The sequence below is a fragment of the Genypterus blacodes genome, unplaced genomic scaffold (genome assembly GCF_046128005.1).
Source record: "Genypterus blacodes isolate CSIRO-AG114 ecotype Tasmania unplaced genomic scaffold, CSIRO-AGI_Gbla_v1 ptg000021l_1, whole genome shotgun sequence".
Lineage (NCBI taxonomy): Eukaryota > Metazoa > Chordata > Actinopteri > Ophidiiformes > Ophidiidae > Genypterus > Genypterus blacodes.
The window spans coordinates 9,027,362-9,044,909 of NW_027466834.1; the positions used below are offsets into that span (position 1 = coordinate 9,027,362).

The 17,548-nt window shown below is 42.6% G+C and overlaps 1 protein-coding gene and 1 non-coding gene across 4 annotated transcripts; both read right to left on the minus strand.

Annotated features, from left to right (window-relative positions):
* Positions 1 to 68: 68 nt before the first annotated feature.
* On the minus strand, positions 69 to 16,857 carry LOC142991786 (uncharacterized). Of its 3 annotated transcripts, none has more exons than XM_076141908.1 (16): positions 16,769 to 16,857; positions 10,574 to 10,676; positions 8,402 to 8,527; positions 7,730 to 8,030; positions 6,865 to 7,548; positions 6,687 to 6,722; positions 6,526 to 6,593; positions 5,289 to 5,538; positions 5,059 to 5,187; positions 4,528 to 4,571; positions 4,364 to 4,439; positions 4,142 to 4,276; positions 3,903 to 4,031; positions 2,703 to 2,774; positions 1,964 to 2,000; positions 69 to 891 (listed from the first exon to the last, which is right to left on the minus strand). In XM_076141908.1, exons 2-16 carry the CDS (start codon positions 10,645 to 10,647, stop codon positions 875 to 877), a joined length of 2,178 nt encoding a protein of 725 aa, XP_075998023.1. In that variant the 5' UTR covers positions 10,648 to 10,676; positions 16,769 to 16,857; the 3' UTR covers positions 69 to 874. The 3 variants fall into 3 exon arrangements, with proteins under 3 accessions (XP_075998023.1, XP_075998024.1, XP_075998022.1); XM_076141909.1 differs by lacking the exon at positions 16,769 to 16,857 and adding an exon at positions 10,985 to 11,245 and having other exon boundaries at positions 69 to 888; XM_076141907.1 differs by lacking the exon at positions 16,769 to 16,857 and adding an exon at positions 10,985 to 11,244.
* trnal-cag (transfer RNA leucine (anticodon CAG)) lies at positions 13,155 to 13,237 on the minus strand. The gene has a single exon. It is a non-coding gene; the product is annotated as a tRNA-Leu (tRNA).
* Positions 16,858 to 17,548: the final 691 nt, after the last annotated feature.

A 17,548-nucleotide genomic window follows, 5' to 3' on the forward strand; every position in this document is an offset into this window, starting at 1 on the left:
AAGTTCTATCTGATCATTTCTTCATATTAGGTGGAAATAAAGCAACATCAATCGCAATGTTTTCCTTTTTTTCTTTTTTTTATTGCTGAAGCAATTACAAATGACAAGTTTAACACTCAAACAAAGCTGCTAAGACTGCTATCTGCTAGTTTCATAGAATTGAATTTGGTCATAGAAAAATGCTTCTCCGTGATTTATTTATGTCAATCAATTGCTCTTACATTGGATATTAAGGCTTGTATTTATATAATGTAATGAATTACCACAAGTTACAGATGTTGTACACACAAAAACTGAACTGTTTGCACAGTGTGTGTAATCTCTGTGCGGTCCTGGGCAAAATGTGTGACTGATATCATCGTCTGTTGATGCTCGGATTCAAGAAATGGATTAAATATGTACAGTCAAACCAGCCAACATCTCGCTCAGTGGCAGTACATGTGGCATGGAATCACAACAGTGAATGTCAGCACAAGAAGCTGTGAGAGTGCATCAGAATCAAACACACACGCACACACACACACACTATATGACAACATTAAAGCTCCTCAACATGACCTGACGTGTCAGTGAGGCTTGATAACATGGCATTTAATATTTGGTAATTAATAGTTTCTTCATGAAAAAGTCAAGTTTAATGGAAATAGGTTCATATTTCTAAACTACTGAGGGGAAAGCCGAAGGGAGGCTGAGTGTAATTATGGAACAGAAACAAAAGTAATTGTTGTATTGTTTTCAGCACAAAACAGGAGACTTTTCTTTTTCTTTTTCCTTTTCCTTATTCTGGTGTGAAAGGCACTGAAGGAGCACAGGTGCATGTACAGGAGCAAAGTCTTGTGTTTGGTCAGCTTCTTCTGAAGGGGAAGTTCACTGGTTAGGGTTTGACGCCTGCTAAGACAGAAAAAAGAGAGAGATTAAAGATCGATGAGTCAATGTGTTCATCAAAATTACTCTTTAAAAGGTACTTAAGATACTATATTGTGTCATATTATAATTATATATGTATTATTCTGTGATTGGAATATACTTAGGACTGCTAATCAAAGCTTTTACATTCATACATGTGTTTGTTTGTGTTTGTGCGTCTCCAAATCAGAATCAATGTCCTCTGCTGACACACACCCTGCAGCCTGAGCGGCGACATGAATCTGACTGATCAGAAGCCGTAACTTTGTCATTTGCCCTTTGCTTCGTTCCGCACGCGTCTATTTCTGATGAAGAACTGGGAAGGTTACAATGAGGGTCGCTATTTAGGGCCGAAGCTGACACTTAACACTTAACACTCTTCCATTCCTATTGTTTATGCTCTCTGGCTTGAGCTGCTGCAGCTCCATGTCAGAAGAAATGTGACTTTTGAAGTGAAGAGAAACGCTGCGCACTGCGACAACACCAGCGAAAGCAAATGTCAGTCATTACGATGTCAGTCATTACAAAGTCATACGGTTATAAACACTTCTTACAGGCTTTACCTGTATATCTAAGGCCTTCTTCATTAGCTTAGTAAATAAGCCTTCTGAGTGAGCCTGCTTTGCTGCTTACATGGTTAGTAATCCTTCCCAGCGGTCGGTCATAATGTGAAAATCAAACAGCTGCACTTTGGTATGCCTACAGTTCACACACACACACACACACACACCGTGCCACAGATTTGAACAACCCAGGGAGTCACCGGGTGAACCGCACAGCACAAAGACTCGACAAGCATCTCGGAGTCCAAAAGGTTCTTTATACTGGGAAACAAGGTCACGGCCAGGGGTTTTTAAAAATAGATAATAGTGCCACAAAGACTATGAGCCAGTGCCCAAAAATCTCAAGCAGCAGATTGGATTTACAAAGAGCGAAATGCTTGGCACAAAGGAAGGCTGCAGTGGTTATGACTCCCTGGGGGGGGGGATATAAATCTCTCACGACCCACATGGACCCTGAGTGGAGGCCGCAGTCTTGTCACAGGCTGCAAACTTACCATTAGTAACGAACTTGCTCTTGCCTCCAACGGCCACCTGTCGAGACAAAAGAGGACGGAAGGAGGAACGACAGAAAAACAGAAAAGCAGAAAGACAAAAGGTTTGATTCTGTGAGTTTATTGTAAGCCAGGATGTTTACGAGTCATGGTGATGGTGTGAGTGTGTGTGGTGTTTACAGTACAGTGGACCATCAAAATGCAGCACTCCTCCTGTTAAAGAGCGACTTAACAACAACAACAACAACAGTGCCACAGATGGAACAATTACTCCTTAACTCCAAAGCTCACACAGATGCATTTCTCACTTCACACATCATTCACAGCATACAAACAGAACCACATGCACCTGAACTCTCTGACTATCACTCCTCCTAACTTATCTTGATACTAAAAAGCTGTGCAAAGCAGCCAGAACATCCACAAAGCACGTCCACGTACGAACAAGCAATGGCCCCTGCTCTGACTGAGCTGCTTAATATGGACCTTTGTATGTATTTATACGCTTAACCTCTGAAGCCATTGAACACAACACCACAAAGACGCAGTGCCTGGTGGAACATGCATGAAGCCTTCTTCCACAAAGTCACAAATTACCTCTGTCACCACTCTATTAGGTGGACTGGATGAAACAAACAGGACACACACCAGGTCACTGTGATGCTGCAACAATTAACCTTAGCCCCTCCTCCCCAATACAATCTCATATATATGTGTGTGTGTGTGTGTGTTTGTGTGTTACCTTAGCAGGCGTAGAGCTTTTCTTGGTTTCCCACATGCCACGCTTATTTCCCATGTCACTTGGTTTCACATCCTGAGACGGATAAAAGCATGATAAGCATTTAAAGATACAACAACCCATAATCTTAATATTCCTTCTAAGTTTTCAGTTTTTGTTCACCCTGGTAGGTAATACAAAGTGAGCTATACGTGTAGCACCTGTAACAGCCTGAGCGTGAGGGAACCTCCAAGGGAAAGAGGAGGAGGAGGAGGAGGAGGAGAAGAAAAGGATTGCAAATGCAAAGCTGAAAAAAAGGCAGAAAGAATCAAACACAATGTAGAACTCCAGTGACGCTCGCCTGCTGTACAGCATCTTCACCACCAGGGGAAAGTGTTGCAGTATAAGTCATGGAAAAGTCTAGAGTCTGTCTGGCCCGAGGCGTTAGACGCCAAAGATATCACACTCGTAAATTTCATGTTCGAAACAATGTCACATGTCACACAGCAACGCCTCCGCTTGTGGACACACACTAATGTCTCCAGGAGACCTGCTGGGATTAACAGCTGGTGCCCTACTTTAAGAAAAGGACATCACCTCATTCATGCATTTAACAGCCCGAGACCAGAGAATATGTGTGAGATCAGGCATTGCGTGTCAGTGCGCGTGACACACTCTGAGCTGATCACCTTTGACCTTTGGTTGGAGACAAAAGGCCAAAATAGCCAAATGCAATCAAACGAACAAAGAATGAACAATCTGTTAGTGATTCAACGTATAGTTAATGTGTAGATGTTGGATGAACTTGTGTTGAGTGATTGCCTCTACAGACTTGTTCAGGTGACGGATACATAACAGCTGTCCAGTGTTGATCAGATGAACTGTGACTAAAGCGTTAGATCCTATATTCATCCAGTGACTCCCTACAGGTTTGCTCATGTGAAATGCACAGCTAAGCTTTGGTAATTATTGCTGTAGAGGGAAGTGTCCATGTGGTGGCACTAGACTACACACAGCGACCGTCCAGTGATGGAGCTCAGATGAAACGACTGCAGCCAACAAACCGATGGCACGTCCAAGTGTAAATCAGCACATTAGCATGTACAGAATATCAAGGGATTACTCTCAAAGTTACACCAGGGTCTCATTTACACCCTCTGTGTCTGTCTCTGTGTCTGTGTGTGTGTGTGTGTGTGTGAGGGAGAGAGCATTATCAGGTCTTACTGCTGGCTTTGCTGCTGCTGCTGCTGCTGGAGTCGCCTCTGCGGGCGGTGCTGCTTTCTCTGCCTCTGCAGGCTTCGCCATCCAGCTGTTAACTCGTCCTGCCACACCAACTCTGATACCAGCAACATCCTGAGGACCAAAAAGACAACTTCAAACACATTCCCATCGCTCTCTCTCTCTCTCTTGCTCTCCTTCTGTCTCTTTCTCTATCTGTCTCTTCCTTTCCCTCCCTCTCTCACCTTATTTAAGGGGGAGGAGGGACTCTCAGAGGAGCTGGGGATGTTTCCCTTCTCCCACATGTTCTTGATGTTACGCATGCCTCCCGTAGGAATATCTGCCATAGGGGACTTGGGAGACTTGACATCTTTGTTTCCCTACACAAGCATAGATTCATAGATGTTAGATGGGTGGTACTTCAGGGGGGAACTTCATGGATCGTGAGGAATGCTGTGGACTCTCACCTGTAGGGCTGAAGTGTATTGTTCCATTCTGTTACCGATCTTGGAGACGATTGGATTGTGTGATGTTCTGACTGTGCTGTTGTACGGAAACAAACACACATGACCTTGACATTGGTTTACTTGTGCTGATGTTGAACACTATGTCAAAAACTATCACAACTCACCTTTTCTGCGCTGATTTGTTCAAGAAATCTGCCTTCTCCCCAATCTGTGCAAAACAAGGTTTCAGGTTAGACCCCACTCTGACTCGTAGATACACAAGCATACACACAACATGTCCCATTCCTGAACTCTGCTCTGACAACTGTGGAATGAACTCAGAATTAATTATGCTCCATTTTGCTTATATAAATATCTAAAATTCCTCCAAAAATATCCCAGTCACAAAGTTACTGAGTCGAGGTTGTTGTTCAATATCCATATTTGGGTAAAGCACAGATGTAACATGTTATCTCTGTCACTTCACAATAGACTACGTGACTTATTTCAGGGAAAAATAAAAATAGAATGGGAACACGGCAGAACACACGGAGCAATGAGGGTGACAATGAGGCTCCCCTGCGGTTTCTCATACACAGGGAAAAGGAAGACACAAAAACAACGGGAAGGTTTTGCTGGTAAAATTCTGTAGGAGTGTGTGTGTGTGTGTGTGTGTGTGTGTGTGTGTGTGTGTGTGTGGTGTTTCAGTGTTTCACCTTGGAGGAGCCTTTGGGGCTAACAGTGAAGGCAGCCTTTGTCTCTGTAGACTCCTCTTGCTGTTTCTTCTTCTCTGCGGCCTCTGCTCTCCTCTTCTCTATCTCTTCCCTCATCCTCTTCCTCTCCTCCTGTTACAAAGTCACATCTTCACGTCACACTTTTCTGACCTGTCATACGTCACACACAACCGCAATCATCAAAGTCCCAGTGTTGACTGCTTCTGCCTCACCTGGTCTTTGGCTTTCTTGTCCTCTATCTCCTGTTTCTTCTGCCTCTCCTCCTCCTCAAGGATCTTCCGCCTCTCCTCTCTCTTCTTCTTCAGCTCCTCCAACTCTGCCTCCGCGCCCTGCTGCTTCTGCTTCATCTTCTCAAGCTCTTCGCTCTCTGCGTCATTTCGCCGACGCTTCAGCTCCAGAAGCTTGCGGTCGGCCTCCTGCCTCTCTGCATCATCTGCCTTGGAGGAGGGAGCGTCCTGCCTGCTGATGAGACCACAGCCAAACATACACTCACACACATGTTCATGATATTAACATACTTCACACCTCGCATGCATTAATGAGGATTTGCCCTCTGTGACTCTTTCACACCTCGGATCACATGGAGTCATGCCAGGGTTGCATGACTGAAAGTGGAACCTGCCTGTAGGTGGAGATGTTCGGACAGAACTCTCACCGGCGATACATCAGGAATGTTTTTCCAGCTTTTCATTTGATTTCCTATCAGTGATTTTATAACATTTCATGATTTTCAGATGTGCAATGCTACAATCAGTTTACTTCAGGTGCTTTTCTCCTTACATGTCTTCATCTCCATAACATTCTCTCAGCTGATTCACATTAAAGATACAGGCTGTCAGGGTGAGGCAGTAGTCGAGTGGGTAGAGCTTCCGCTTGGGAACTGGAGGGTCGCCGGTTCGTGTCCCTGCCAAGGTGCCCCTGAGCAAGGCACCGAACCCTCAATTGCTCCCCCCTCTGCGTAGGGTGGTAAGGTAATGTAAGTCGCTTTGGATAAAAGCGTCTGCCAAATGCTCGTAATGTAATGTAATGTAATGAAATGTCATGAGAAAACACTTTGAGGCAAAGGTGAACATACAGTATTTATACTTTGAACTTCATAGAGAGCATACTTTAGAGACTTTTTATTGTGTTAAGCACAGATCTTTATTTTATTTTATTTTATTTTATTTTATTTTATTTTATTTTATTTTATTTTATTTTATTTTACTTCATCTTTCTTCTTCTATCTTTCTTTCTTCTATATGCATCGTCACTTCATCATCATCATCACTCACTGTCCACTTTAATAGGAGAGCGTGCATGTGTTTGTGTGTGGATGACTGAGAGCCTTCACATGGTCAAAGAAACATAAAAGTCAACGCGGAATTCCCCTTAATGCACATGCAGAGATACATTTGTGTGTTTAAGATGGTGAATATAAACACTGGGCCATGTAGGAGTGTGTTTTACCTTGATAACCTCTCTGTTTTCTTCAGTTTGTTCTCAGCAAACGCTTCGTTCAGTTTGGGAGCTTCAAACTGGCAGAAGGAAAGACAAGTCAAACATCAAAAACACTTTCAGTCCACTTTGCACTCTTTGATATTTGAAACCAGATTGAACTTTTACTCTACCTTGTCTTTAAACCCGATCCTCTTTGGCTTATCCTCCTTTGAACAGAAGACGGGACGAGACAGGAGAGGATTAATCAAACGACACAGACAGACACTGTGGACACTGTTACTGCTCAATATAAAGTCTGGACATGACGTCACTCGACCTGAAGGCTTAAGGATGTTTGTTACACGTTACCTCCTCTTTCTTCTTCTTCTCCTCTATCTCTCTCTTTTTACGATTGTCTTCCTCCTCTTTCTTCTTTTTGTCCCCTGCCTCCTTTTTCCGCTTCTCCTCTTCTTCTTTCTTCTTCTTTTCTTCCATCTCCTTCTTCTGCTTCACCTCCTCTTCTTTCTTCTTCTTTTCTTCCAGCTCTTTCTTCTTACGCTTTTCTTCCTCCTCCTTTTTCTTCTTCTCTTCCACACCTTTTTTCCGCTTTTCCTCCTCCTCTCTTTCCTCCATCTCCCGCTTTTGTTTCTCCTCTTTCTCTCTCTTCAATCTTCCCTCTGTCTCCTTTTTTTGTTTTTCCTCTTCCTCTCGCTTCAGTCTTTCCTCCAGCTCTAGTTTTTGTTTTTCCCCCTCTTCCATTTCCCTTTTCTGTGTTTCTTCTTCCTCTTTGCTTCGCCTGGCCTCCACTTCCTTCTGTTGTTTTTCCTCTTCCTCTCTCTTTCTGCTTTCCTCCTCTTCCCTCTGCTGCCTCTCCTCTTCTTCTATCCTCTTCTTCTCTTCCATATCCTTTTGATGTCTTTCCTCATCTTCCTTCCTCTTCCTCTCTTCTTCCTCTTCCTTGTCAGCAGCAGGAACAGCTTCCTCCTCTGCTTGTCCTAAATCAGGCTGTGTTGCCTCCTCCTCTGATGCTGCAGCCTCCTCCTGAGCCTCTACCTAGAAGATAAGGTGTGTTTGTTATTATCAAGTTCTATAGATGAGCACAATGTTACATGCATAAGCTTATAGTAGAGTCTCTAACCTTGTTCATCGTAGTCAATGTTATTGTTTCTTCAACTGATTCCTGCTAAAAAGCTACAAAGCTACAGAGCCACACTTTTAAAGCCATCTCCATCACCTGATTGTCCTCCTCCTCTTCCCTCCTGGCGTCAGCATCCTCCTCTGATTTCTCCTCTTTTTTCTCCTCATCCTCCTCATTGTGATGCTCCTGGCTGTTGCTGACAGGCGATTGCTCATCGTCATCCGTCCCGTTGGTGGTGCTGAGGGTGGGATCAAACTCTTTCTGTCTGTCCATGGCCTCCTTCATTCTCTTCTGCCGGCGTTCCTCCCTCTTAGCCAGACGATCAAGCAACACCTGGTCGTCATCTCCACCTCCCTCGCCGGTGCCGGTGGTAGTGGTGGACTCGGACTCCGTCACACTGTAAACACATGATATTCACTGATCCAAGAGTGAACACACATGGGCATTTCAGTAAGTTTAGACAAACAGTTTAAATTGATTTGTAAGGGGTGTGATTTTACAATACGTATAAGTATTTAATGCCAGTGACCTAGTTTGGATGTCATTTCCATCAAAATAATTTAGCAAAGTTGACATAGAATCCCTTTAACGACTGGAAACACCTCCAAACAAGAATGGAGGTGATTATCAGCTCAAAGAACTTCAATTTGGAAAGCTTCACAAGTCCCCTTTAAACACCTATGCCTGATTTGTTACATCCTGTCTTCAGTATGGATTTGAGGAAATAACAGCATAAACACTGTGTGTTACTATCGTGCTGTGTTGTACCTGTTAGTGTCGATGACATCAGTGGAATCAGGCTCCTCAAACTCCATCATCTTCTTCTTCTCGTCCCTTGCACGCCGCCTTTGCTCCCGAGATTCCTCCTCCTCATCATCATTGCCATATCCGACTCTGAAACATCACAAAATGCATGTTTAAATGAGACGTCCACTTGAAACTGCACGTAATATCACTTTGGATGCTTTTCAATGTTAAGAAAATTGGTTAAAAATTCCGTATTTGGAGCTCATCTCAGTAATACTCATATGAAACTTGCCACTATCTCATGTAAACGCCAAAAAAAGAGTTACTTTTGCTGTCGTTGTTGTTGTTTGCTTTATCTTAATGCAGTTACACACCAACACTACGTATATGTTTCAGTGAGGTAATGGCTTTATTCATATCTTGATCCATATGAGCCTTTGCTGACCTCAGCAGGCATGGTGGAGATGACAGAATAATAAGTTACACACACTCACAGACAAACATGTGCCTGAGATCTAAATGTCACATGTAAGAAATGATTTTAAATCAGTTTTTATAAAATGGTCAAAAAAAAATTTTTTTTGCTGTTGGCTTTTTTCAATCATAGTGGTGGTTTGGAATAAAAAAAAACAAAGAAATAAATCTAGATAAACTTTTTTTAAAAGTTACATAAAGTTTGAAAATCTGACTTTAAAAATTAAATTAAAAAAAAAATGATTATCTGTTTTCGCAAATTAATCCATTATTCAAAGGGAGACAGCTATGTGACATGACCAAATAAGGAATGAACAGTCAAACAGATGGAAAGAGCGAAGAGCAAAGAGTGAAAACAGAAGTGGAAGATGAAGAGACGATAACACAACAAAATCAACAAGATGAAATGTTTTCTTCACAACAGATGAGATTTCAGAGATGCTTCTTCAATCTTTGTTCTCCTCTTCAATCCTCCCATCCAGACATTTACTTTCATCTCCCTGTGAGTCTGCAGCCAGGCCACCAGCATTACCAGGCTTTATGAGATGGGGGCGGGGGCTTGAAATGGCCAATTTGATTGAGTGTGAGTATTATGTGCCCTTCCTGAGCCCTGAACACAACCATTTACAGATGTTGTGAGAGGAAGAGGTGAACGAGAACCACAAGAATCCTCTCTGTCTCTAAAAGAGAAACAAAGGCGGAAATCCAACAAATCCCCAGGCATGGCTCGTCTAAATGTCACGGGCAGCCCAGAGATTCATTGAGGAAGTTCTTCAATTACTCCACCAAAAGCTAGAGACCTACTGCCAGAGTGGTGTCAACATACTACAGTTACATGTGCACACGATCGACTTGGGCTGCTAAGAAACCAGGACTAGGACAGATGAAGGAGGGAAAGAGCCTCAACTTAAACTCTGCCCAAGTCGCCAGAGTCTGACACATTAAGGTTATTTGGCGATTGAATAAAAATTGCAGTCAAAACATTCCAGCGTCTGCAATCTTTCCTTGCAGAGGAGCGAGAAAGCATGGTTGGCACAGCTGGCAGGACTGCAAGACTGTGAGAAAATTGCTCGGAATGCCTCGCTGACTGGAACTCTGATAGCGCAGCACAAACACAAAGAAAGCGACATATTGGGGAAAGACTGTGACGACGTCTTGATTCAATGCAAATACAATACAGAAGATATAAGATAATAGAAATCTGCTTGTGCTATTATCATCTCTTACAGGCTGCATCATATTACTGTGTGGTGAAGCTGAACATAATGCATGAGGGACATCAGATGTAATATTTAGTTCCAAATGTGCTGTAACCAATGCAGTGTGGTCCAATCCACAGAGGACATCGTCTCTCTGGATGTCAAACAATTACAAGTTAACAAATGAAGTTAGAAATGGGAATGACACTTTCATATAAACATGTTTCAACTGTGCATTTCTCATCGTCGCACGCATGTTTTTAATCGTCTCTGGGGAAATTCAAAGTCGGATCATTTTCTTTCGGGTTGTAAGCTTGAGCTTCTAAAGCGTGTGTGTGTCATGAAAGATCAGCTGTACGCCACCCTAATTTCCAACAGGAGACTAATCTGTTACTTGATATCTCTTAATATCAACAACTAAATAAAACATTATCACAGTAGTGTGTGCGTGAGTGTGTGTGTGCCGGTGTGCATATGTTTTCAGCACACGTGTTCTTAGGCTCGGCCATAATTGACTCACTTTTCAGAATCCAGGCGCATCTGCTCTCTCCTCTGCCTCCTGAGCTCCATGCGGCGATCAAACTCGTCATCCATGCTGCCCAAAGATTCTCCTCACGTTTTCACTGGAAGACAAACATGAATTCATCCTCTCTGTATCCTACAAGGCCTACAAAAGCTGCCACACATGCTTGGATAAGCAAATGGCAGGATGTATTTAAAGACAAACATTGGTGTGTTTCTGGTTTGACATATTACCATATATGATCAATATTCATTCCATCATCACGTCTCCAGATTTGGGCTGGGTTTGATTGTAAATATAACAAACATACTGTGACTGAGAAACCCCGAAGTGATGAATCATACAGTGAGCTATAGGTCAGTAGTGACACATCATGGTAGGTGACAGCCACATGTCGGTTTACAATACCTTAACAGTAGCAGATGTTTAGTCCATGGATAGAAGTCTGTGCCTCCTCTCCATATATCAGCGTCTACTGTCTGGTTTATGTCTCAGCCCTTCTGCAGCACAGAGAATTCCTGTTTGTTCTTGTAGTGGTTTAAACTACCAGAAAAGGAAAGCCTGCCTCTTTGCTCTCTGCTCTCTCTCTTTCTTGTTCAGCCTCTCCTCCTCCTCTTCAACACAACGCCTCTCACCCTCTCTCCTCAGACTCACTCAAACTATTTTCCCTGGCTTTTGTCTTCACTTGCTCCCCCCCTTTGTCCGGCTCTCCTTACTCCTCCTCTACCTGTTCTCTTAGAGGCCATGTCACCTTCCACCAAGCAAAGAGATCAAATATTCACTCATCACTACACCTATTTTGCTCTGCCTGCTCTTGTTTAGTGCAGATTTATAGTAAGTTGAAACTGTAGTTTACCAAAGCCCAGTCTGACAATAAGACTGTAACATCCTGTGTGTGTCTGTGAGTTAGAAGTCAGGAGATCTCATTCCCAGGCCTCAGACGAATGATTTCAGACATGAGTAAACAAGAGAATTCACCCATGAGCCAAACAAGCCGAACAAACAATTTGAGACGCAATGATATGATACGATCCAGAGCTCTGAGTGCCAATTCTTAACCACAAAGTATGTGCCATTTTAAAACAGCCATCAACTTTTGAAACATGAATTTCGTCTACCAGTAACTCCAGCTCCAGTTTGGACATCATGCTGTTTATGATCACATATAGCCGGGAGCTGCACCTAACATTTGGTTCATGATTTATGAAAGATGCAGTATTTCGTTTATGCAATATTTCAGAATATATTTTGCTTGAGAAAACAATAAACCTTTATTTTCTATGCCTAAATTGGCATGAAGCATATCTGATGCAGTGTATTAAGGAGGTATTGTATGAGTTTGTTTTGTTTTGTTGGGTCTTTTTGTTTTGTAAGATTAGCATATTATTTTCTCAGGGCAGGGTTTTTTTGTTTTATAAAGAAAAAAAGTTCTGTAGCTCATGATGATGTGTGACTGGGTGCACTGGGTTGACATTGAACTAAAAAACATTTAGCGTTAACGTTAGCGTTAACGTAAGCCATAACAATAATGTAATAAATAGTTTTCTTCTCTGCAAAAATGACCAGTTACATGTCAGATACCACCGCTGGTACAATTCCCTGAGTCAAATCAAATCCTTAGAGTGGCTTTTATTAATGTCTTTCCTGGCCTTTTTAAAAACTTCCCAACTTATTTTTAGAGAAGGAACGAATCAAGAATCACTAAATGTCACAGTCACACAGAAACCCCTGAAATGACAAAGAGAAACCACAGTGAGCGAGGTCGTCTTATCTACACAAACTACAATCAAGTAACAACCGACATGAAGAGGAGTATAAGATGGTGACTTCATATATGAACATAATGGCTGCTCAGGGTCTCATTCCAGTGTCCCCCTCATCATTACTCCCTGTGTCTCTCACAGCAGTGATACAGCAGATATCTCAGCTATGTGATCTCTGCTCTCCTGTGTCTCCAACAGTGAGCCAGCAGCAGTCAGCCAATCACATCATATCATATCCAGTTCACTCACCCGGATCAGTCTTATCAGCACCGAAGTCATCATTACCATTTTAACAACCTTCTTAGTGTGATAATTCATTATAACCACATGTGTTTCATATCAAAGCATCACATCCCACAGTGTATAGCCCTCACAGGTCTGTTGACATGTGACAAACTGCTATCAATCATTCCTTCACAGCTGTGCATACATGGGACAGCTCACGGTCAGGCATGACAAAGACAAGCTCACATACATGTCAGAGTGCTACTGCAGGCCTGTTTGGATTGGTACAGATAAAGCCAACTTCCATGTGTGTCAAGTTTAAAAACTCACACTCCAACCTGAAGAGATTATTGCTATCTTTGTTTTTACATGTGGACAGCGTGTTACATGCCCCCCCTAACAAAGCCAGACTTCCTGTCATAGATCCATAAATCATTCTGACATGACGGCCACAAAGGTCACTCTCCTCATTGTGGCTCATGGGAGTAAGTATCCTGTCAAATGTCTACAAAGTGCATTTGTGTAAGCAGAGTAGTCACATTACCATAGGACAATTATCATCCCACAGATGAGAAATTCACTAAAGAAGCTGTCAGAAGTGGGATTCGAACCCACGCCTCCAGGGGAGACTGCGACCTGAACGCAGCGCCTTAGACCGCTCGGCCATCCTGACACATCTTCTGAAGATATCACAGGAGAAAAAAAAAAGCAGAAAGCATGCAGGGCTCTGGCATTTTCATAGAAATATTACTGAATATATTCATTTAAGGCTCTGATGATCTGCATTCTCATTACTCCGACTCTGCAGTGTCTCTATATAAGAAGAGAACAAATACAGGCAGTGAATATTTCAAGCATGAGTTTATGAATCATACTTTTTATTAAATTAAGTTATCTGAGTTGCCTTAGTGTAATAAATGAATACACTTCATAATGATTGCATTTCTGTGGTGATACAGTGAGCCAGTGGTCAAGCTGATGAAGATGGATTGAGCCTGTGGAAGTGCTCCAAATAGATATGTACTCTATGTTTAGAGCTTTCTACACAAAGCCCAAAGTATATCATTATACACCTGATAAGAGAATAATGTCAGTGATCCAGTTAGGATGACATTTTCAAAAAAATCATTACATTTTGTAAAATTGCAGCATATCATTTGAACTGATAATGATTTCATGAGCACACAGGCGCACAGGCTGCTGGATTACACAAACAGCAAACATGTAAACCAGAAATTGTCCAGAACAAACACACAAGCAGTTGGATACCAGTAAATATTCTGTTCTACAAGCTGTAACCTTCCCAGTACAATTTGTATGAAACAAACCAGAAAATAGGGAACTAGTAAAACAAACCTTACAGCAGAGTGTTCGTGTGTTTATGTGGCACTTCTGTTAAAAATAATAGACTTTTAAGGGACACATTTCAGTGATGCATCTTTAAGATTATAGAATCAGAGATAGAGCTCTTGTGAAGTCATAAAGTGCTAGATAAACAGCTGTCAAAGAGGCGTTTGCAATCAATCAAGAAAGCCCAGCTGCTTACTGTTCATGACCAAACATGGGCATGTATGAAAAACTCCTGAACCAGGATGCAAATTCCACCAAAGCCACCACACAGCAGTGACCTTTTCTTGCCGCTCATTGAGTTGTTTGTGTACAGTTTGGCTAAAAAGGAGTGTGTAATGTGTTGGGCTTGATTCCCATCTGCTGCTATGGCGAAGATGTACAGCAGTTGCCTGTTTGTGCTTTGCAGGGACTCTGTGTAATCTATTCCCAGATAAAACACTGTCATTGACAATTAAGCCTCACAGCAAACAGGAGTATGATTTCACAGACACTGGGTGCAGATCAGTGTGGGAAAGGTTGTTGTTTGCTGTGTTTCATCCATGATGATCATTTAAAACTGGAGGTAAAATTCTCTTGCAGCTCTTCACGCAGCGACTGAGTGGAAATAGATGCAGCTATGTGCACTCCCTGCTCCGCATCCCGTCAACTCAGATGGTGTACTGGGCCTCCTTTTAAGGAAGTACACAGCCAATGTTAGTTGTAGTGTCCCAGTTTGGCAGGGTGCAAGGCCATGGATGGAGACTATGGTTTACTCTAGGAAATACCTGCTGCTGCTGTACAAAGTGGGAATCCAAGAATAACTTCTTTCCATTGTGAATGATGTGAATCCACTTTTCATAATGCTGCTGGTGGGCAGAAACTACATCTCAAAGACTGATCTTCCTCTGCGGCTGACTCTGATTTCTTTCATATATAGTTAAAACCTTTAGATGGTGGAGTGAAGTGAAACAAGATGATCACTCCTCTTCATCCTCCTCACGTTTGCTGATGAATGACTCTATTAATGTCAGAGCCACTAACACTCACCTCTATCCCTTCCTGTAATCTGCTCGTGTGGAAAACCATTTCCTCTTACACTGAGTGTCCCACCTATACACAGCTACACAGCAGACAACCCTCACCACTGTAACACTGACAGAGATGTGTTTGTGCTCAAGCAGCCGGAAACATTGGCAACTGGATCAGACCGATATCAGTTTCTCACACAAGTCCCAAAGTGTTTAAAAAGTCATGTTCGCTCACTCACCCACACAAACAAATATGCTGTGATTGGCATCGTGCAGACAATAGAGTTAAGATGAAGATAATTGGATGCAGAGGAAATAAGTCCTCGCCATCTAAACACATAATTACTTTGTGTTGTTAGTAAAGACAACTGTTCTTATTGTAATAAGAGGAAGGCAGTAGCTCAGTGGGTAGAGCTTCCGCTTGGGAACCGGAGGGTCGCCGGTTCGAGTCCCTGCCGAGGTGCCCTCAATTGCTCCCCCCCTCTGCAAAGGGTGGTAATGTAGTGTAATGGCTGTCGCTTTGGATAAAAGCGTCTGCCAAATGATTGTAATGTAGTGTAATGCAGCCTACCCGGTGTTTATTGATCCAATCTTCATAATTGGTGCAAACTTTGTGAACTTTATTTTATGTTCAGCTGTTTCCACTCTCATGAGGCTTAATTATTCTGGTTTCAGTAATCAGTGAGAGGATGCTGGAGACCTAAACACATTCCCAGTCCCCGAGGAGATGAGGCCATGGTCGTAAACTTACACAATCCAACTGTGTGGCTGTTGCTTTACCTTCAATACCATCTAAGGAATAGGACGCTGACTTGGCGTGTCCACTACAGCAAACAGCTTCTTCTCCAGTGCCAGACGCCTGCTTAGTGTATGAGTAACAAAAACTACAGGCCAATGACCTTTGGCAGCACACATGGAAGCAGCAAGATGTAAGGAAAGGGAAAGGACGATTCTAGGAGTTTCAGACAACTTGTTTGCATGATGTTGCACCACCAAAATGTGCATTATTCATTTTACTCTTATTTACTGACTAATGAGAAACGTTCTGCACTGTCAAGCGACGCAGATGCAGATCATCCTTTCATGTATGCATGTATTTCTCTCAGTAACATGTTATCTTCTGTGTGACAGTTTCAATGGATGTATGAAATCAAAATCATCATTAATAATAACAGTTGTGTTAATCTCTTCCTTTTTTACACTGACTAAATGTTTCAATCACACATCATGGAAAATAATCTATCTCACACCACTTTACTGCCTTCAGCCTGAGGACAGTATTTGTTGTGTTTATTGTCAGATTTGTTGCTACTTGTTAATGCCAGTGACACACACACACACACACACACACACACACACACACACACACACACACACACACACACACACACACGCTGCAGTGAGTTGTCGACCTCCCTAAACTGCTTTGTGGGGGAGAGTTCTATGATCCCCGCCTGCATCTTTTCACAAGCATGCTTCCTTGACATCAACACTAACAGTCAATGATATAGTTTTCCCTGGAGGGGTGCAGTCTGACGTGGGACAACTGTGGTCAACAAAGAAGATCCAGTCACTAAAACAACATTTTTACTTGAAAAATATTTAAAAAAATGTAACCTTTGATCTCATTTTATAAAATTGAGAACTTCACTCAGTACCAGTTTTATTAATCATACTCACTGAACTCTACACACGTGATGGAGCCACACACCTACCTTGTCATGACATTGAGACTGGATGTAAAATGATAAATGTCATGGCATGAACAGCCTCACTCTTTACCTCCCTCTTTACATGATCTAAGTTAGAATAATATGTAGTAATAAGAGGCGGTTGTAAAAACTTACCAGGCTTGCAGACCAAGATGAGTCCTCTCTCTGGTGGTCAGCAGAGTGAGAGCAGCCAGAGGATTATAAGCACACACACACACACACACACACACACACACATACACACACTCAACTCAGCCCCGCCTGCCCCATCGGATGCTGAGTGAGTGTGTGTGTGTTTATGTGTGTGTGTGTGTGTGTGTGTGTGTGTGTGTGTGTGTGTGTGTGTGTGTTTATGTGTGTGTGTGTGTGTGTGTGTGTGTGTGTGTGTGTGTGCGTGCACAACCTGTTAAGGCAGTGGTTCTCAAAGTGGGAGGTGCATCCCCTTTGGAAGTTACAAAACCACTGAGACGTGACAGGGGAGGTACAAGTGAACAGCTTGAAAGTGTGCAGTAAAAATGAGGGTTAAATCAGTGAATGGTATTATGAAGTGACAGTATTTACCAGGTCAAATAAAGTTGTTTGTGTGTAAACTTGCACTTTAATAAAGTTTGTGATTGTCTGTAAGTGTTGTGATGTGATGAGGAGGCAGTAGTCGAGTGGGTAGAGCTTCCGCTGCAGAACCGGAGGGTTGCCGGTTCGAGTCCCTGCCGAGGTGCCCCTGAGCAAGGCACCGAACTCTCAATTGCTCCCCCCTCTGCGAAGGGTGGTAATATAATGTAATGTAAGTCCCTTTGGATAAAAGCGTCTGCCAAATGATCGTAATAATAATAATAATAATAATAAGAGGTTATGTCATAGAGGGGAGATACATCTCCTTGCGGTGGCTGAAGCAAGGACTACAAACAATCATGGCAT

Excerpts from the sequence above, each read along its gene's own strand:
- LOC142991786 (XM_076141908.1), bottom strand. The coding sequence starts at position 10,647 with ATGGATGACGAGTTTGATCGCCGCATGGAGCTCAGGAGGCAGAGGAGA. Across the intron at positions 5,188-5,288 it reads ACAAGAAAGCCAAAGACCAG|GAGGAGAGGAAGAGGATGAG; the intron begins GTGAGGCAGAAG and ends ACTTTGTAACAG. Across the intron at positions 4,032-4,141 it reads CCTCCTCCCCCTTAAATAAG|GATGTTGCTGGTATCAGAGT; the intron begins GTGAGAGAGGGA and ends TTTGGTCCTCAG.